The sequence below is a fragment of the Electrophorus electricus genome, chromosome 13 (assembly GCF_013358815.1).
Source record: "Electrophorus electricus isolate fEleEle1 chromosome 13, fEleEle1.pri, whole genome shotgun sequence".
Lineage (NCBI taxonomy): Eukaryota > Metazoa > Chordata > Actinopteri > Gymnotiformes > Gymnotidae > Electrophorus > Electrophorus electricus.
Genome location: NC_049547.1, coordinates 22,454,404 through 22,475,162, shown reverse-complemented (window position 1 = coordinate 22,475,162; position 20,759 = coordinate 22,454,404). Strand labels below are relative to the sequence as shown.

General features: G+C 48.4%; 2 protein-coding genes across 7 annotated transcripts in view; both read right to left on the bottom strand.

Moving 5' to 3' along the window:
- Nucleotides 1–2,112: 2,112 nt before the first annotated feature.
- On the bottom strand, nt 2,113–15,234 carry LOC118242336 (ryanodine receptor 2-like). Its single transcript, XM_035532749.1, has 9 exons — nt 13,406–15,234; nt 12,353–12,413; nt 12,111–12,257; nt 11,857–11,991; nt 9,954–10,110; nt 7,488–7,552; nt 6,591–6,691; nt 5,969–6,020; nt 2,113–5,623 (listed from the first exon to the last, which is right to left on the bottom strand). The coding sequence occupies exons 1-9, from the start codon at nt 13,549–13,551 to the stop codon at nt 5,528–5,530; spliced, it is 960 nt and encodes a 319-aa protein (XP_035388642.1). The 5' UTR covers nt 13,552–15,234; the 3' UTR covers nt 2,113–5,527.
- A 997-nt stretch (nt 15,235–16,231) lies between these two features.
- ryr2b (ryanodine receptor 2b (cardiac)) overlaps nt 16,232–20,759 on the bottom strand; it is a 54,549-nt gene continuing 50,021 nt past the window's right edge. For 4 of the 6 annotated variants that reach the window (XM_035532743.1, XM_035532745.1, XM_035532747.1 and 1 more), the window contains exons 87-92: nt 19,327–19,856; nt 18,216–19,004; nt 17,912–17,976; nt 17,367–17,512; nt 16,604–16,690; nt 16,232–16,324 (exon numbers count right to left, since the gene is read on the bottom strand). In XM_035532743.1, coding sequence (XP_035388636.1) covers nt 16,626–16,690; nt 17,367–17,512; nt 17,912–17,976; nt 18,216–19,004; nt 19,327–19,856 — 1,595 coding nt within the window. In that variant the 3' untranslated portion in view covers nt 16,232–16,324; nt 16,604–16,625. The remainder of the gene's footprint in view (nt 16,325–16,603; nt 16,691–17,366; nt 17,513–17,911; nt 17,977–18,215; nt 19,005–19,326; nt 19,857–20,759) is intronic. The other 2 variants (XM_035532748.1, XM_035532744.1) reach the window with 2 other exon arrangements.

Below are 20,759 nucleotides of genomic sequence, written 5' to 3'. Positions count from 1 at the left end.
AGAGAGGACAACTGGAGAATGACAGAATGCACAGATATAGAGACCTGTGTGACTGCCAGCACCTCACAGCATTGCCTGAGCCTGTTGCTTTTCACAGTGCTGTAGATTACTGACGAGGAAGTGACATGTTAGCAGATCTTTTTTTGTCTATGAAGGATGTACCTGGGGCCAAACAAGACGATCGTTTTTCACACTTTACAGTTGTGGTAGAGACTGTAAACATTTGAGATTATTTACTGTCCCTCTGAAAACCACAAACGGCTACGCATCCGACACACACACACAAAAAAAGATTTTTCCATTTCCGTTAAAGCCCAGAGACCCCGAGCACGCTCTGGCAAGGGAGTCCGCAGTGGGCTGGAACATTGCTGCACGAGATAATTCCAAACTGGAGGTGACTGGTAATTAATTACAGTGTATCACATTACAAATCCAAGAGATGGATGCTAATTGGTAATTACTGCACTCCGTGATGCAAAGGCACTTTAAGTTGGGTGAGAGGCAGAGGGGGCGTGTTTTCATTGGTCACGGAAGGATGGATGAATAAACTGATGGACGGACAGTACATCACAGGGTTCCTAACAACACCTGCAGCAGTGCACGCTGCCCTGCGGTGTGGGATTCGTTGCAGTTGAACTCAGAAGGCTTTTCTTCCAGCAGCTGCAACCGGAGTGGACGGAGATATGAAGGACTCCGTCAGCACCAGGTCCCCCACGCAGTTCCCCACCAGCCCAACACTTCACGGTGGATCTAGAGGATTGCGAGAGAAGAAAGGGAGCACCTCTCATCCTGCCTGTACTGGGCCCCGAAACGCAACGTTTGGCCGTTTGCTAACGTGAACGCGCGCGATGGTCACTTCTCCAGTGTTCCTGTAACTGGGTCCCTACTCCTGCATGACCTCGGTGGCGCTGTTGTGACATGTCTCAGTCTTCCTGTCTCTAGTTTCTAGAGTGTTTCAGTTGATCATTTTTGCCTTTAACTCATTTTCTGCTTGCTGCTGTTTTCATTAAATGTTCCCAGAACACCAGCACCTTCTGCCTCGGTTTATTTTTCACATCAGACAGAACAAACCCATCAGGGCTGAGCAGCTGGAATGAGTACACACTCTCATCAGCGCTGAATCCAAGGGCTGAATGATGGTGTGGGAACTAATTAACCTTCCGTGACGAGCCCTGTCCCCTCGGCAGATTAATCTTCTCAACCAACCAGCTGGACAGGACACTCCACAAACAGAGACAACTGCCGACCGACTACGAGGGACATCGTGCCCGCAGCCAAACACAACCTAGCTGAGGTATTTAGTAGGCACCAAACCAGCCCTGCCATACTGATGGACTCATGTCTACACTCCGTGAGCCATGGAGGAATCCACGGGTGGCTGCTATATCTGCTGGCATCTTCTTCGTGGAGAAGGAAGGAGAAAACCTGCATCACCTCATTAGCCAGTCCTCTCTCCATTAAGAAGAACCCTGCAGATGTACAGTCACATGTCAGGACATTCATATTTACACAGATGCTTTTATGCACAGAACACAACTCAAGCAACTGAGGATTAAGGGCTTTACTCATCAGCAACTACACAGTGGTGGGACTTGAACTGGCAACCTTCTGACTACTAGTCAAGTACCTTCACCACGGATTAATGTCTTCTTTCTAGAGCCAAAGAAATTAAATCCAGATGTGTTCTTCTCAAGAAAACTCTGAACTTCTCTGACTACACTGACTCTGGTCTCCTGATTTGGGGATCCTCTCCACAGTGGTGGAGAGAACAGACAGGACAGAACCGCCACACTTCAACTGAACAACAAACTCAACTGTCCAACCTGTATAGACCAGAGCACACACAGGAACCTCAGACCAGCCTGGTAGCTCCTACCCTCTGGGATCTGGATAAGGAGACATCAGAGACTGCAGGGGACCTCAGCCCACCTGCCCGGCCTGAACGGCCGAGGGGAGCGGCTCATGACCTGGGCACACACCTCCATCTGCACAAGACACCCAGGTGCGCGCACACAACAGCTTCTCACTGCATGTTTAGATATTGGTAAAAGAAGAAATTGGATGACACTGTAGTGTCATTAGTGGTGAAGAAGGACTGGGAAGCAGCGTTTCTTCCTCCGAAGTAAATGATCTTTTATTTAACAGACGACAACAGGGAAAGAACTGAAATTGGGTGTGAATATATGATAACAGTGACACGCAGACCAGCAAAGGACACCACGAGACTAAATCAAACAAATACACCAAATGCAACTATTAAACAAAATACCTCAAAACATCAGTTAACTAAAAAGTCTGTGGAGAGGAACTACGTTCGTGACATCAAGTCAGACAACTTGGTGAAAATAAATCTATTTATTAACACACAAACTACTGCAAGACACAACTAAAACTGAAAGATCTCTCAGTATGTTCTCATACCGAGGTTTCTCTGGGAACTTGGTCCAGGTTCGCTAGAAAGCGTCCAGGAGTGGAAGTTTTGTCCGTATTTCAACAGGAGGGAATTGACAACCTTTGCAAGTGTATTGAGCAAACTTGGGTTAACCTATTGCCATGGTAACACTGACCAAACTTTAGCTCAGATTCTGTTATTCAGATGAATTACATTAGGAAACATGCCTTCACAGTTGTTTGATGTTGCTCTGGCGTCTATGTGGTGGAAATCTCTCTCTGAAGCCTAAACTTGAGAGAATAAAGTTGTGTGAACACACCCCATTTCTTGTGCATTTCTGATTCTGCTGTCTGCTGGCCTGAATGGTACATACATTGTTTGCATTTGTGCTAATGAATCACGCCAGTTTTTCTCTCTCAAGCTACTATCGTGCATTTCATTTCTCTGGCTGTTTTTTTGGTTCTACATTTGAAACGTTTCCCTCCTGGATGTAACAGCCGGAAAACTGCCAGACACATCGAGAGTGTATTTTCATGCCAATGCAAGACTAAGTGTAGTGAAAAAAGAAAATAAAAGAAAATAAAATTCTGTCACGGTATGCTCCCCTTCCCACTGATCACATGGTACGGCCCACCACGCACACTGGGAGTTCACTGTTGACTGTGCTAATTTTGACTTGTGTCGTGTTTGTAACTTATCACACACCTGCCAGTGCTACTTTGTTTCAGTTATGTATGTATGTAAACCCCTGTATGTGTGGGGGGGGTAGTTTGATGTGGGTCATTGTTCATGTGCATGTTCATGTTAGCTGTTAGATGTATCATGTTTAATGTTTTGTGTGTGTGTGTGTGTGTGTGTGTCTGTAGGTAGTTTGATGTGGTTCTCCATCTCTGTGGAGACATCTGTGCATCTTGCTCCATGCCCTGTGGCACGCGGCCATCACAGATGCTGTAAGACCCCATAGCACCAACTCCATTTCTGTAAACAGTGTGAGTAAGTGTGGTTAGCCCTGGCTAGCTGGGAGGTCTTTTAGCCATCTTTTTTCGTTTTTTCTAAGGACTCCGTTTGCATGAAATCCAAAGGTTAAAATTCCTGCAGTTCATTGGTTACGACTTCTGTAAGCATGTATTTGCGTTTCTGAGTGCCGCACTGCTTTAGCCTCAAACACAGGAGACGCAACCATGAACAGACAGAAGTCAGCAGGGGTATGAACCACACACCACATTACCCAGACTACCATCTCTCTGCCATCCACCAGTCACGTCCAGTCTTTCTCGCCCACACACACTGGCAGCCATTATGGGCACACCAGTGGTCAAGGAGGGCCATCGTCATCCTCAACAGGTGGTCATTCATCTTACAGTAGGCTGAACCGTCTTCCGAACCACACACAGAAACAACCAGCAGTTGATTAATGGTGAAGGGTCATAGATTCTAAGCAGAAAGTGCATACCTTTTTGTGGGGTCTGGAGTTTTAGGTCATTGTGGTTTGTCTTCATTAAAAGCGAATCAGAAGAGTGTTTTCTTACGGTGGTCAGTGATCCTTATTTATACCAGAACACAGAGCCTCAGGGGAACAGCCCTGCTCTGCCTGCTACAGACAGAAACATCTGCAGCTCGTGTTTTTGGAGATTATGCAACCTGGTCGCTTCGTCCATCTCACCTTCTCTCTCTGAAGATAAAGATAATAAGATGCTAAGATGTCATGTTCTTTTTCTTGCAGATAATGAGGTTTATGGAGCAGCGCGCGCGCACACACACACTCGATTGGTTTGATTGCTGGTGGGATGGGCCAGTGGGAAGCAGGGCGGCTCGGCCCGGAGAGGCCGCAGAGGGACACAGATGCTGGTTCATTTCACTGTTTAATTTCATGCTCATGATAGCTGATGCCTAGAGTCCATAGAGACAGGACAACGAGAGAGAGAGAGAGAGAGAGAGAGAGAGAGAGAGAGAGAGAGAGAGAGAGAGAGAGAGAGAGAGAGAGAGAAGGATATATAGAGAGAGGGAAGAAGGGATGAAAAAAGAACAAGGAAGAACAAAATTGGGGAGAAAGATGACGCAGGAAAATGATTTTGGAATGTGAAGAGCGGGAAATGGCTGAAGGTGGAAGCCCACACGGCAGTGTGAGCTGGATGCCAAATACCCGGAGAGAAAGAGAGAGAGAGGGAACGCGGGAGACGGTTCAACCAGAGGGGAGGGAGGGAGGGGTGCAGCAGAGAACTGGAACAGCCTAATCCGTCTGAATTTAAATATGAAAGGATGTTCTCCGTGACTCTTACATTCAGCACGCTCACACTGAGCAGCAGAGGGCGCCGGCACTCAGATCTGACAGGTTTGCCCTTCCTTTAGAAAAGGTCTACAATACAATACACGATGACATGAAGAATATGTACACGCAGATGAACTGAATGAGAAGGTATATGAAACCAATTTGATTTGGAACGTTCACTTCAGGAAGACGCTGGGCAGATTACAACAGGGGTGATTGTGCTGTACTTTCTGAACCAAATCTGGTCTTCACCTTAATGGGTGTGACCGCAAAATCCTACAGAATCTGCAGTCAAGAGATTCTGTTGGATTTGACTGATTAACCGAAGGGGTGGAGATTCTACACCCCGTGATGAGGAATAAACAAACACAGGCTGCAGGAACATGTAACCAAAATACTGCAAACTTTTCATAAACAGCAACAAACATGCGTAAAGACGCCACGGGACTACCTGAACCACACGAACCAAAACGCAGGAACGAACCCGCTCGTCACAACCCCAGTACCACAGAGCCCTTTTTAAAAACATTTGCTGGGTTCACAGGATTTGGCAGCATGCAGATCAACAATGTTAAGCTTTGTGTATACCAATGACACGTCGGTAAATTTTGCCAGTACAACAAGCAAACAATAAACAAAACAACAAACAATAGACAGCAAAATAAACAAAACACCTGCTAGAGAATCCAGACAGCAGTTCATCACAGATATAATGAGGTCTAGTGGTTGAGTCCATGACTGGAGCCGTATTCATCCACAGCATTGGCAAGTGTGCTGGAACGTTTTCCACAGCTGGAACGTTCTCCAAAGCTGGCATGTTTCTGTGAGAGTTAACGCTTTCACATGTAAATATTTACAGCAACCTTCTACGCAAGCTGATCCTCGTACTGTTTGCGGAAGCAGTCTCCGACTGGAAAAAATTCCCAGCAGCGTTCCTGGTACATCTTCCATACATAGGACTCCTGTAGGAAGAGGGAAGAAGGCTCATTGGGGGGGGGGGGGTTACACTTCCACAGACCTGCACAAACCCCTTTACACACCAGCACGCTTGGTCAAGCTTTGCTGAAAAATTCTACAATATGGAAAAATGGTCTTTAGTTCAATATTCAGTTCACATTGGCTTGATCCAATGCTAAACAAAGAGAGAGGGCTTTTTCATTAAATTCCAATCAGCCTTAACAAAAATGAGACTGACTGACAGATCTCAGATCAGGTTTAATGCGTACGATCCATACGGCGGCCCACAGTGCTTTAGCTAAGGGGATTTTCGCCTTTGAAATGTGTGCCGGTGAGAGAGAGAGGCCTACCTGCCCTGTGTGTTCAGTCACGTCTTTATTGATCAGATACATCAGAAAGAACCTGGGGGCAAGAACTCATATTAAAACCGGACGTCTTTACAAGCCACAGTCGTTCACTAGTCAACAAGTTTGTTTACTTTGACTTGGCTAAGGGATGTTTTTACAAAGTTTAATTTTTTCTTCATAATGTAGACGTTATTCTGTATGATTGATCACCAAATGCGATTGTGTGTTTTTACTGGTCTGAGATCAGTGTGCAGGGTGACCAACATCCTGCACCGGCTGTGCTACTCACAGGTAGTTGGCCATTTGTGTGTTTTTACTGGTCTGAGATCAGTGTGCAGGGCGACTAAAATCCTGCACCGGCTGTGCTACTCACAGGTAGTTGGCCATTTGTGTGTTTTTACTGGTCTGAGATCAGTGTGCAGGGCGACCAACATCCTGCAGTGGCTGTGCTACTCACAGGTAGTTGGCTATTTGTGTGTTTTTACTGGTCTGAGATCAGTGTGCAGGGCGACCAACATCCTGCAGTGGCTGTGCTACTCACAGGTAGTTGGCTATTTGTGTGTTTTTACTGGTCTGAGATCAGTGTGCAGGGCGACCAACATCCTGCAGTGGCTGTGCTACTCACAGGTAGTTGGCCAGGTTGTGTTCCTGCAGCGTGTGGGACTCGAAGCCGTGGGGCACCGTGTCGAAGTACTCGCTCCCAACGCCACAGATAAAACACTTCGTCTGCAGAAGGAAAGAGGACGGACATGACGTGCCTCACTCCCAGTGATACTCCCAATGAATATTCCCAGTGATTCCCAGCGACTCCAAGTGATACTCCCAGTGAAAACTCCTAGTGAATACTTAGAGAGCCATTTTCCTGGGAGGCAGCTCGGGTCTAGAACTATACCTAAAAATGTCTGCAGTGAGAAAGGGAACAGTAACGAAGGATCGGACGCAGAGAAGAACAGGAATGACTCACTCCTAACGACACGGAGTGCATCCTAGATCCAACAGGACCAGACCATTAAAATTACAGCTCTCGGACAACGTTAGTAAGACCAGACACCATCTACACAGCGCAGGCAGACGAAAGGAAGACATGGGAAAACACTCCTGGACAAGGAGTGTTTGGTGTTTGTGGGCAACATCCCATCTTATAGGTTAAAATATAGTGAGTGTTTCATAGACACCAAGGAAAATCCAGGACAAGAAGGAAACTACATGATGAAGTATTCCATAAGATTGCATAAGATTTCATAACATACCTTAAGCCCCAGAGCTATGCTAAGCAGTATGAATTTAGAGCCAACACGAGAAGCACCACATCAAAATGATCACTATTGCTCTTGTAGTTTCTGCTGCTGTCGTCAAGGAGTTTTAACAAGGAACAGATTCGATTCCCATTAAATTATGTGCAAGTGCATCGCACATCTTGTGGGGGTTTTTTTTTTAAGAGTCCTACAGTTTGTGGTGAAATCGGGCTCAATGACTCACGCCTCTGTGTGTGTGCTGGACACGTCTGGTGTCCGATGCCTACCTCCATGTCCTCCCTCACCTGGTCCTGCTGATCTCTCAATTCTCCAAACGCATCAATGATCAGACCTGGTGGCACAAGGACACATGCATGTCAGAACACGCAAACACAGCAAGCGGAAAAGGGCAGAGAGAGAGAGAGAGAGAGAGAGAGAGAGAGAGAGAGAGGGAGAGAGAGAGAGACAGGGAGAGAGAGACAGGGAGAGAGAGAGAGAGAGAGAGAGAGACAGGGAGAGAGAGAGAGAGAGAGAGAGACAGGGAGAGAGAGAGAGAGAGAGAGAGAGAGAGAGAGAGAGAGAGAGAGAGAGAGAGAGAGAGAGAGAGAGAGAGAGAGAGACAGGGAGAGAGAGAGAGAGAGAGAGAGAGAGAGAGAGACAGGGAGAGAGAGAGAGAGAGAGAGAGAGAGAGAGAGAGAGAGAGAGAGAGAGAGAGAGACAGGGAGAGAGAGACAGGGAGAGAGAGAGAGAGAGAGAGAGAGAGAGAGAGACAGGGAGAGAGAGACAGGGAGAGAGAGAGAGAGACAGGGAGAGAGAGAGAGAGAGAGAGAGAGAGAGAGAGAGAGAGAGAGAGAGAGAGAGAGAGAGAGAGACAGGGAGAGAGAGAGAGAGAGAGAGAGAGAGAGAGACAGGGAGAGAGAGAGAGAGAGAGAGAGAGAGAGAGAGAGAGAGACAGGGAGAGAGAGAGAGAGAGAGAGAGAGAGAGAGAGAGAGAGGGAGAGAGAGAGAGAGAGAGACAGGGAGAGAGAGAGAGAGAGAGAGAGAGAGAGGGAGAGAGAGACAGGGAGAGAGAGAGAGAGAGAGAGAGAGAGAGAGAGAGAGAGAGAGACAGAGAGAGAGAGGGAGAGAGAGAGAGAGACAGGGAGAGACAGAGACAGAGAGAGAGAGAGAGAGAGAGAGAGAGAGAGAGAGAGAGAGAGAGAGAGGGAGAGAGAGAGAGACAGGGAGAGAGAGACAGGGAGAGAGAGAGAGAGAGAGAGAGAGAGACAGGGAGAGAGAGAGAGAGAGAGAGAGAGAGACAGGGAGAGAGAGAGAGAGAGAGAGAGAGAGAGAGACAGAGAGAGAGAGAGAGAGAGAGAGAGAGAGAGAGAGAGAGAGAGAGAGACAGAGACAGAGAGAGACAGAGACAGAGAGAGAGAGGGAGAGAGAGAGAGAGAGAGAGAGACAGGGAGAGAGAGGGAGAGAGGGAGAGAGAGAGAGAGGGAGAGGGAGAGAGAGAGAGAGAGAGAGAGAGAGAGAGAGAGACAGGGAGAGAGAGAGAGAGAGAGAGAGAGAGAGAGAGAGAGAGAGAGAGAGAGGGAGAGAGAGAGAGAGAGAGACAGGGAGAGAGAGAGAGAGAGAGAGAGAGAGAGAGGGAGAGAGAGACAGGGAGAGAGAGAGAGAGAGAGAGAGAGAGAGAGAGAGAGAGAGAGAGAGACAGAGAGAGAGAGGGAGAGAGAGAGAGAGACAGGGAGAGACAGAGACAGAGAGAGAGAGAGAGAGAGAGAGAGAGAGAGAGAGAGAGAGAGAGGGAGAGAGAGAGAGACAGGGAGAGAGAGACAGGGAGAGAGAGAGAGAGAGAGAGAGAGAGAGAGACAGGGAGAGAGAGAGAGAGAGAGAGAGAGAGAGACAGGGAGAGAGAGAGAGAGAGAGAGAGAGAGAGAGAGACAGAGAGAGAGAGAGAGAGAGAGAGAGAGAGAGAGAGAGAGACAGAGACAGGGAGAGAGAGAGAGAGAGAGAGAGAGAGAGAGAGAGACAGGGAGAGAGAGAGAGAGAGAGAGAGAGAGACAGAGAGAGAGAGAGAGAGAGAGAGAGAGAGAGAGGGAGAGAGAGAGAGGGAGAGAGAGAGAGAGAGAGAGAGACAGGGAGAGAGAGAGAGAGAGACAGAGACAGGGAGAGAGAGAGACAGGGAGAGAGAGAGAGAGAGAGAGAGAGAGAGACAGGGAGAGAGAGAGAGAGAGAGAGAGAGAGAGAGAGAGAGACAGAGACAGGGAGAGAGAGAGAGAGAGAGAGAGAGAGAGAGAGAGAGAGAGACAGAGAGAGACAGAGACAGAGAGAGAGAGGGAGAGAGAGAGAGAGAGAGAGAGAGACAGGGAGAGAGAGGGAGAGAGGGAGAGAGAGAGAGAGGGAGAGGGAGAGAGAGACAAACTTGAGTCTTGAGAACGTTTAGAGGTGAACTTGAGCCTTGGTTGTTGCTTTTATGATTTTTGCAATATTTGCTTTAGTCACCAAGAAAAATCAGAAAGCCCTTATATAAACTTTACACCCCCTCTCTGACCTCTCATGACCTTCCGGTTCTTCTTCTCGTCAGGTCTTACTCAGCATTAGTGTTTTAGGGACCCAGTGATTCACGTGTCAGTAGGACACGCCAGAGGTGACTCACACAGCTGGAATTAGCAGTGTCCAGCCCTGGGCCACGTGTCGACCGTCATATGCATGGGTCGAGACTACCGTAAAACAGTGTGTGGGAACGGCAGCCCTGTTGTGATCCTCACCCTGGATGATGGCCAGGAGGATGACGATGACGAAGAAGAAGAAGGTGATGTCAAAGACGATGCGGTGGAACTCAAAGTCGTCTCCCGACGGGTCCTCGATCTCGTCGCCGATCCCGCCTCCTGCCCTGACCCCCACGTACATGTGGAACATGTAACACTGAACACACACACACACACACACACACACACACACACGGTGTGTTCTGAAGTCCACTGTAATCTCCTGCCCTTTCTCTTGACATTTAGGTCCAGAAGACCCAGCAGTAAACGTACATTTCTGCTCCGTCTGCACATTAACCTGTCCACCAAACGTCCAAACACAGAGGACGCAGCCTGAGTGTCCACCACCGTGGGTCGCCTGCAGACACACCCACACTGCTGGGGAAGGAGAATTATATATTTGTCCATCAGAGATGTGGCATCTGGTGTGTACGACCAATCGGACCTGCTGTGCACAGCTTCACAGTGAAGCTGCGTCATGGCCATCTGTGGGGTTCTTGAGGACCACACTGACCTAGAGTGGGGGGGGGTGGGAGGTGGCAGTGGGTGTGGCCTGCACTCACTGACCTAGAGTGGGGGGGGGGGAGGTGGCAGTGGGTGTGGCCTGCACTCACTGACCTAGAGTGGGGGGGTGGGAGGTGGCAGTGGGTGTGGCCTGCACTCACTGACCTAGAGTGGGGGGGGAGGTGGCAGTGGCTGTGGCCTGCACTCACTGACCTAGAGTGGGGGGGGGGAGGTGGCAGTGGGTGTGGCCTGCACTCACTGACCTACAGTGGGTGTGGCCTGCACTCACTGACCTAGAGTGGGGGGGGAGGTGGCAGTGGGTGTGGCCTGCACTCACTGACCTAGAGTGGGGGGGGGAGGTGGCAGTGGGTGTGGCCTGCACTCACTGACCTACAGTGGGTGTGGCCTGCACTCACTGACCTAGAGTGGGGGGGGAGGTGGCAGTGGGTGTGGCCTGCACTCACTGACCTAGAGTGGGGGGGGAGGTGGCAGTGGCTGTGGCCTGCACTCACTGACCTAGAGTGGGGTGGGAGGTGGCAGTGGGTGTGGCCTGCACTCACTGACCTAGAGTGGGGGGGGGGGGAGGTGGCAGTGGGTGTGGCCTGCACTCACTGACCTACAGTGGGTGTGGCCTGCACTCACTGACCTAGAGTGGGGGGGGAGGTGGCAGTGGGTGTGGCCTGCACTCACTGACCTAGAGTGGGGGGGGGAGGTGGCAGTGGGTGTGGCCTGCACTCACTGACCTAGAGTGGGTGTGGCCTGCACTCACTGACCTAGAGTGGGGGGGGAGGTGGCAGTGGGTGTGGCCTGCACTCACTGACCTAGAGTGGGGGGGGAGGTGGCAGTGGCTGTGGCCTGCACTCACTGACCTAGAGTGGGGTGGGAGGTGGCAGTGGGTGTGGCCTGCACTCACTGACCTAGAGTGGGGGGGGGAGGTGGCAGTGGGTGTGGCCTGCACTCACTGACCTACAGTGGGTGTGGCCTGCACTCACTGACCTAGAGTGGGGGGGGAGGTGGCAGTGGGTGTGGCCTGCACTCACTGACCTAGAGTGGGGGGGGGGAGGTGGCAGTGGGTGTGGCCTGCACTCACTGACCTAGAGTGGGGGGGGGGGGGGGGGGGAGGTGGCAGTGGGTGTGGCCTGCACTCACTGACCTAGAGTGGGGTGGGAGGTGGCAATGGGTGTGGCCTGCACTCACTGACCTAGAGTGGGGTGGGAGGTGGCAGTGGGTGTGGCCTGCACTCACTGACCTAGAGTGGGTGTGGCCTGCACTCACTGACCTAGAGTGGGGTGGGAGGTGGCAGTGGGTGTGGCCTGCACTCACTGACCTAGAGTGGGTGTGGCCTGCACTCACTGACCTAGAGTGGGGGGAGGTGGCAGTGGGTGTGGCCTGCACTTACTGTCAGCATGTCATCACACTTCATGTCCAGCGATCCACTGTCTTCAGTTTTGTTATAAAATCTGCGGAAGAAGTTGAAGGCTACCACAGTGTAGAGATACACCACCACTGCCAGTAAGCCCACCGTCAGGACCAGCTACACACACACACACACACACATACAGGAGGCCTACGATTAAGAGCAGCTGGAATACGACAATAACAATTGTACACACACAAACACAAACACACACCTACACATTCAGAGTATGTTACCTGTTTGCCATTATGTGTGACTGAGGACAGGATGGTGCGTAGTGTTTTGACGCCCATGGCAATGTCCAGCAGGTGAGCAGCGAAGAAGAAGCTATTATAGTGGCCCAGCACTGAGAGAAGCGCGTAGCAGAAAAGGTACAGGAAGGACTGAGAGACAAACAGGATACAGGACAGACAGATTAAGAGACAGAGAAACAGTACTGTAGTTCTTTAACTGATTAGACTGCGCCAAAAACACTTACACTGTCAGTGAACACAACTCCCAGTTTCCACATCTGATACTTCATATCACAGGCACTCCATCTGGAATCACAAAAGCAGTGCCATGGCTAGACCTGCCCACGATCACCCAAGCACCTCAAGAACTTCACACTGAACACTACTGTCATCCTCTGGCAGAAAGAGGTATTACAAGACCACTTTGGCATCCTTAAATGCGCAAACGGACCATTGCAAAAACATTTCACATCATTTCATTTGTTTCACAATTGCACGCTGCTTCTTTATGCCCCAGTTCGGAGAGTTGTAGCATTTGCAGCGTGCGCACGCCACTATTGTGATCGCACTGTGGTACATACGAAATCACAAGGCTTCCTGTCACATTCACTGACCGACGCATTTTCATTTCTTGCCAATTAACTTTGATTGACATTTCCATAGCAACAACACTCACTGAGGAGTCGGCGCTTAAGTACCTAACTCTGCTGCTAATCTGGATTAAAAGACAGACCACTTTGGGTGCAGATTTAAGTGAATGTAAATAGACACAGCCAAGTCCCCAGAGCTGAACTCTTCAAGTGTTAATTCAAGCCTGCAGGTATTGATCCAGTACTGGGCTCTCTGCTGCACTGCGCAGTGTGAGTCCCACGGCAGTGTGCAAGCGCAGTGAGTCCCGTGGCACTGGGTCCCACAGCAGTGCGCATGTGCAGTGTGAATCCTACAGCAGTGCGCATGCACAGTGAGAGTCCCGCGGCAGGGCGCATGCGCAGTGAGAGTCCCGCGGCAGGGCGCATGCGCAGTGAGAGTCCCGCGGCAGGGCGCATGCGCGGTGAGTCCCGCGGCAGGGCGCATGCGTGGTGAGAGTCCTGCAGCAGGGCGCATGCGCAGTGAGAGTCCTGCAGCAGGGCGCATGCGCAGTGAGAGTCCTGCGGCAGGGCGCATGCGCAGTGAGAGTCCTGTGGCAGGGCGTGTGTGCGGTGAGAGTCCTGTGGCAGGGCGTGTGTGCGGTGAGAGTCCCGCGGCAGGGCGTGTGTGCGGTGAGAGTCCCGCGGCAGGGCGCGCGCGCAGTGACCCACCGAGCGCTGAGGAGCTCTTGCCGGCCCTCTCTCCTACAGCTCTTGGTCTCTGAGCAGAAGCCCAGCGCACTGTGGTCCAAACCCAGGAGCTCCCTGAGCCGGGCCAGACCATACAGCTCCTCATACTTGGCCATCACCTGCCACATTTCACACACATTCAAAATACTGCAATACTTATAATAACCAGAAACAGGCAAAATTCACCCAAGAAAACAAACAAACAAACAACAACAACAACAACAACAACAAAGCACTGATTGAACTGACATCAGTTTTCTGGATATTTAAAGGCTAAGCAGCACCTAATGAACCTCCCTGAACATCTCATCATCTTAGCTACTGCAGATATGGATATGTGAATTAAAATGAAAACAACATGTCCATTTCTATAAAAATTATGAATTCAAGTAAATTAACGGAAAATGTCAGAAGATGTCGCTCCGAAAATACCAGAAAGCTGGACAACAGTGAATAACGCAGCAATCAAACACCACTATGACTGAGCTGGTTCTTCAGATTCCAGAGATATTTTTAATTTGATGAAGATGATGAGCCTGCAGTTACAGTGGGGGTGACACTGTATCATACCAGTGAAAGTCAATCATTTAGATTGGAGCCCGAGATGGAAGAAGCTGCACCAGACAGCAGCCTGACCCAGTCAGAACTGGGAATTCAGACTGGTAAAACGCTTTTATGTGAGCCATTATACTGAAAACTGATCCTAAAAGTAAAAACTATTACTAAAAGTAATCTTTTATTAGCAAGTATTTATAGCAGGGGCGTTCAATTAGCTAGTCAGCTACTGGTTATATTTCTCATTTTACTAGCTTGTCATGTTCTAGCTATTTAACTAGTTAGCTTAGCAGTGCTCCATTTAGCTAATAACCAGTCTTAGCTCAGCCAGTGAAGGCAGTTGCTTTAGTGGTCCAATATGTGTTTTTGAATAACCCATCGTGTAGCGGAGAAGCTGATGGTCTTTTGCAATGTGCCCTTTTAATGCTGACATATTGTGTCCATTTTTTGGATATTTTGGGATCTTTGGGCTATTTGAACTCGGGGGTCCCACTGTACATTGAATTACTGCAGCCAAAGACAACACATCTCTGTCATTCTGTGTCACCTACAGTTAAACTTCTTGAGTTGTTGTCCACTATCTATGTCAGACGGATGACGCTTATGACAGCCGGAGAGGCAAAACTACATTTTTTTAAGCTGTATTACTTACTATTCATAATCACAAGTTAGAAACTCAGTTTTCACTGTATTCATGTGTGTGACACTCATATCAGCTGGTGCTTAGCCTTTAAGCCTTACTGTGTTTACATGGATTAATATACAGGCTTCATATGTTAATGTAATACATGTGTAACACACGTGTAACCTGTATAACACACACGTAACATGCATTTTTATCCGGTACCAAGGACATAAAACATCACATGTGGATACAGTGAGACCAGACCCGTGCAGGACTCCACGGCTTCTACCAGTGAGTCCACCAGTAACAGCAGTAGAGAAGAAACTAAAGAAGAATTGAAACATGTTACACTGAACACTGGGCTGAATTAAAGCTGCGTGCTAACAGTGAAGTGACCTGTGCTTAGTTAGTTCTTACGGGGCTGGTTTTCTGGGCTTGATTAAGTCTAGTCTTGAACTAATCTACAGTCCCAATAGTAAATCATCATAGCAAAGTGATTTTAGTTTGGGTTTAGCTTAATATTGGTTTGGGAATCTGGGCCCTGGTGATGTGCATGCGGAGTTGGTGTTAAAGCTGGGATAAGGGGGAATTCCACGCTGACTCCACTGGGACAAAAACACGGCATTTATGCTCATACCTTCCTCTTCACAAATTTATCCCAGTAATTACTGGGATAAGATCTGGGAAAGGACAAAACACAAAACACTTATTTCTGCCACACAAAAACAAACTAAGACAGCTATGACAGGTTTATGATAACTTGACAAGCACTTACGGAGTGTTTATAACCAATCTGTCCCACTGGCCTTTAAAGTCGTCCTCAGAGGGCTGGTGTGTGATATACAGACCATCGAACTCCATCTTACGTGCCGGTTCCTTCTCCCTCTTAAAAATCACCAAGGGAACCTGATAGTTGCCACCAATGAAAAGTCAGGCAATATCTAGAAGGTCCTTTGTGTGTGTTTGCGTAATCTGTTGACACTGTGCTTAGACTAAACTGTTAGTTAATGACTCAGCAGTATGTAACACTGGTCCATCACACACCTGTATGCGAACATGTAGTGAGTCTCTCTAGTAGTATTATGTCTAGTGAACACAACTGGACTTGCTGAAGTACAAATGACTTATGGCTACTGGACCCAAGGTGTCTAGCTCGGTCCTGGTGGGCCCTGGAGACGTGGTTACTAGACAGCTCAGTGAGAGACAAAACCGAAAAACTAGACAAAACGGGCTTGTGTTGGAGCCCAAAGAGGAGAGCCCCGCTCACGCCCGCCAATCACGGGTCAATGCGGACCGCTGTGGCCCAGGTGTTCGGCTCTCGGCCCCGTAGGCCCCGCGCAGTCACCGCTACCTATGTTCTGCTCTCCGTACACAACTGACCCGGGTAATCATGCCTGATAAACACTGCCTGTAGAAGCCTGATTATTGGCTCAGCTGTGATGGAACAGCAGGACACAATCTAAAGGTTTAATCTGTTACCAGCCATGTGCCACGCATGTAAAACAAAGCTAAGGGACAGGACTTACCTTCAGACAGCAGTAGCCGATGATGGAACAGAACGAGATAAGCGTGTGCACCACAGCCAGGATGTGGAGAACAGCATCCATATAACCGCCTTCTCCCAGGATAAACCGATCCACCCCTGAATCTCCAGTCTCACGTCGGAGATCGGATATCTGCAGGCCTTCCTCACACATGCCGCCACGCTCCCTGGAGGAGACCTGTCACCCGAACCTAGCATGTGGCTTCAAAATGTCTACACAGTCACAGTAAACATATTCATAAATACATGTAAACATATCTGTACGTTTAAGCGCCTTCATCCGCTGCTGAACTCTCTACACTCAAGCCCATAGACTAAGGTCTTCTTGTACTGTTCAGATAAAAGTGCCTTGAGTCAGACCGACTTCAGTCCAGGGTAGAGCACTCAGTGTAACAGACCTCCACCTCTGCCTTTCAAACTGTTCGTGTATGTGAGAATGAGATTCGTGCTGAGTCACCTTATAGAACAGCAAGATGAAGTTAATGGCGAAGGCCAGGCACAGTGCTAGCATCCGTATGCTGTAAAAATGTCGGGCAAAACAGTTCTGTGAAAAAACCCAGGCACACGAGGTTTTACTCGTCACGCTCACTTCAGACCGATGAGAATAATTACAAGGGTTTCCAAATAAATGGGCAAGAAAACTGATCGAAGGGAGCAGAGAGCAAGGTGGAGAAAGAACTAAAACTGAAACAAAATCAGAGAGTGCAGGAGAGACAGCAGGCACTCAGAGTGCAGGAGAGACAGCAGGCACTCAGAGAGTACAGGAGAGACAGCAGGCACTCAGAGTACAGGAGAGACAGCAGGCACTCAGAGTGCAGGAGAGACAGCAGGCGGAGATACAGCAGGCACTCAGAGAGTGTAGGAGAGACAGCAGGCACTCAGAGTGCAGGAGAGACAGCAGGCGGAGAGACAGCAGGCACTCAGAGTGCAGGAGAGACAGCAGGCACTCAGAGTGCAGGAGAGACAGCAGGCACTCAGAGTGCAGGAGAGACAGCAGGCACTCAGAGTGCAGGAGAGACAGCAGGCACTCAGAGTGCAGGAGAGACAGCAGGCACTCAGAGTGCAGGAGAGACAGCAGGCACTCAGAGTGCAGGAGAGACAGCAGGCACTCAGAGTACAGGAGAGACAGCAGGCACTCAGAGTGCAGGAGAGACAGCAGGCGGAGAGACAGCAGGCACTCAGAGTGCAGGAGAGACAGCAGGCACTCAGAGACACCTCACCAGCAGTGTCGTCTTCTGCGAGCACAGAGTTTTCCACAGAGTTTTCCAAGCAGCTGCATCCGGAACATCCGCTGAGCCGGTCTTCCAAAGTTGTCGTTTGGGTTTTTTTTCCCTTCCTCTTCTCACTATTTTCATAATCTTCTCCTCTGTGAAATACATACTCTCATTCTTCTGTCACGTAAAAGTGCTGTGTGTCCTCGCGTTCTGGCTGCTAGGTAGATTTCTCCGCAGTAAGGATCAAAACGTAACAGTCTTTAAAACTGCTCTTTACAGTAAACGGGAGAAACTCTTCACTTTCTGTTCTCTACACCACTAAATAATGGCTTACATGACATGGAATAATTTTCTGAAATGACTGTCAATGGATGTTTAGTAAAATAAACAATCATATTCTTGCATATGTACAGAATAAAAATCGGCTTCAGTTGCTGGATTAACCCAGTCTAAATCTATTCTCCTCATCAAAAGCCAGGGAAAAAGTCCCTTCAGAATTGTCTTATGCAGTAAGTACTATATTTGATGTGAATTCTGGATAAAGTACGTACTCTGCCTTTTCAGTTTCTGACTGCTTCTCCTGCTCCATCAAATCTTCTTCACACACCACTGCCTGCTGTCACACACAACATCATAGCTTTTGAAACTCAATTTTACCTTTTAAACAATCAGACAATTCAAAAAAGTCAAATAACCACAAGGGTTACTGCAGTTCACCCTAGCAAAAAACCCGAGGATAGTCACAGATGGCAGCTCCAAAATTAATTGCAACAGTGTTTCATTCTAGTGCAGTTAACCCCAATATCATGCACAATGCACAGACTGAAACAGTAGAAGTCTGTGGAGTCTCCTGACCTGGTAGCTGGAGGAACCCACCAGTCCGCTGAGGGTGGCGTTTGAGTCTGAGGGCACTAAGGAATACTTCCCTCCCTCCTTCTTCAGCCGGAGCCCAAAGATGTCTGAAAGAAGCTGAGGGTTCCTTGTCACAGTCGACAGGTCCAGACTCACCATCCGCCGAGTTCCATGAGACAAGAAGCCGTAAGTGTGACCTCTGACCACCTTGTTTGCCCTTTCACCATCCCCTGTGACCTGATCTGAGGTAGGGTCCTGTAGGTCTCCAAAGAGGTCAGAGAGTTTCACCTCTTTGGCAAATTCAATAATCCATCCACTGAGGAAGATACAGAAGAGGATGTGGAGAAGGAACTGGAAAGTGTCTTTCACGGCATGGAGAATGCCTGTTAGAACCTTCCAGAAGACGAGCGAGACCACAAAAACGATTCCCTTCACAGTCACTCTTCTCCACAGGCTCTGCAGGTTCCCTACAGAGAACAGAGACATGATCACCATCAAGCCCCACGCAGGAGCCAGGAGGAACTGGTTCACCTTGCCGACCGTCAAAAAACCTCTCAGTTCTTTGGTGGTATTGCTTTCCGTGAGAAACTTCTCAGCCTTGCCCTTCCTCTTCTCCGGCATTCTTTCAACTTCCTGTCCCCTCTCCTCATCACAGCCAGGACCAGAGATCTGAGCAGCCAGCTGCATCTCAAAGATGGTGTCCTCACAGAAGTTCACAAACATCTCCATCTTCTCCTTCTCCCTGCCTTCGTTTACCATGTCAAAGATGAACTGGCGCTTGCTCTCCTTCACCTGGGTCGGTTTTTCAAAAATAAATGATTTTAAAAAAACGAAAGAAAGGATTTAACTGAGTGCAATAATGAAGCCTTTTTGGAGGACTGTGCAGTATATCAGTTCCCCTTTCCCCATAATACCAGCTGCACATTCCTGCCAGTGTTGCCGCCGCTTACAGGAGTCATCATGACCTTAAATCAACACAATCTCCTCTGATAATCCGCCCAACTCAACCATGCTCAATTCTTTTAGACCATGTGGACAATGTACAATAAGACAAATTTGACAAAAGGCTTTGAGTGAAGAAAGACATTACTTAAAAGAAATGATCTGTCGTTACCTGGGGTTTCTCCCACTGCATGCGACTGGACTGGCTGATCTCAAAGTAGACCCTCTCAACGCGTTTCCCTCGTCCCATGATCTCGATCCTGCCAAGGTGAGGCTGGAAATACTGCAGCACGCTGTCGGCCAGCTCCAGAAAGTTCCGCAGGCGAGGGTCATGGGGCATGTGCTCGGCCAGGTTGGTCAGCAAGACCGCCACGTTGAAGCCGATGTCCTTAGCCGACTCATGGAAGCGTGCCGTGAAGGTCCGGTAGTCCAGGAGCTGGCTTCCCTTTGTCTCCACGCAGGAGAGGAGGAAGGTGATCTCGCTGGGCGTGTAACGCTTGTACCCCTCCATGGCCCTTTGGAAATCCTTCTTAGAGATAAGTCCTCGCCCGTCTGGGTCGTGTTCTCTGAAGGTGTCTGATGACACAAGGTCCTTGAGTTTCAGGAACATGTCAAAGAACTTGAGAATCATCTCGACGTTGCGCGACGACTCCACCAGCATGTCCACCATCTGCCTGCCAATCGTCCCGTTGACCACGTTGCCTGTTGAAGTCAATGTTTCCCACATTTCAAGGTAAGAATATCTGGAAGCTGTAAAAGGCCTGTTTGAGGCTCTCCTTCATAACTCAGTATTTAACTCTAAAAATGAATGTAAAAATGGAGCATTTACCCTTATAATCTCAAGTCCCACAAAATAGTGTGGTTAGCATTTTAACCCATAAACCCCAAATGCATTCTGTAATATTATAGTAATTTCAATACACTGTATAGGACTATACAATAAACTACAACAATTATACTGACAAAATATTAGACTTTAGAACATATCTTTGTACCAGAAAAATATGAAAACTAAGAAATTATTTACAATGGTAAATAGATTACATAGAGGCTTGTCATTGTGTAACAGCAAATACCATTTTAAAAATCAGATGTCATTGTCTAGGGTTGTAGAGTACCAGCATATATTCTGAGCACCCATATCATCTCTAGCTTTCATTCCACCCATAACTATCAGTGGTCACTTGATAACTAACAGTGTTTATTTTATAACCGTATTCATGTCATAACTAATAGTGTTAGTTATAACTATATTAATTAAATAACAGTGTTCATTAAATAACTAACAGGGCACATTAAATAACTATCAGTGCTCGTTATATAACTACCAGTGCTCGTTAAATAACTACCAGTGCTCGTTAAATAACTACCAGTGCTTGTTAAATAACAGTGCTCATTAACTAACTAACAGTGCTCATTAACTAACAGTGCTCATTAACTAACAGTGCTCATTAAATAATTAACAGTGCTTGTTAAATAACAGTGCTCCTTATATAACTAACAGTGCTCGTAATATAATTAGCAGTGCTCGTTAACTAACTAGCAGTGCTCGTTAACTAACTAGCAGTGCTCGTTAACTAACTAGCAGTGCTCATTAAATAACTA

What these genes read in the sequence shown, in the direction of transcription:
- LOC118242336 (XM_035532749.1), bottom strand. Translation starts at nt 13,551, where the DNA reads ATGTGGCAGGTGATGGCCAAGTATGAGGAGCTGTATGGTCTGGCCCGG. An exon ending in GAGTTGTGTTCACTGACAGT is followed by an intron (nt 12,258 to 12,352) that starts GTAAGTGTTTTT and finishes TTTGTCTCTCAG; the next exon opens with TCCTTCCTGTACCTTTTCTG. An exon ending in TCACACATAATGGCAAACAG is followed by an intron (nt 11,992 to 12,110) that starts GTAACATACTCT and finishes GTGTGTGTGTAG; the next exon opens with CTGGTCCTGACGGTGGGCTT.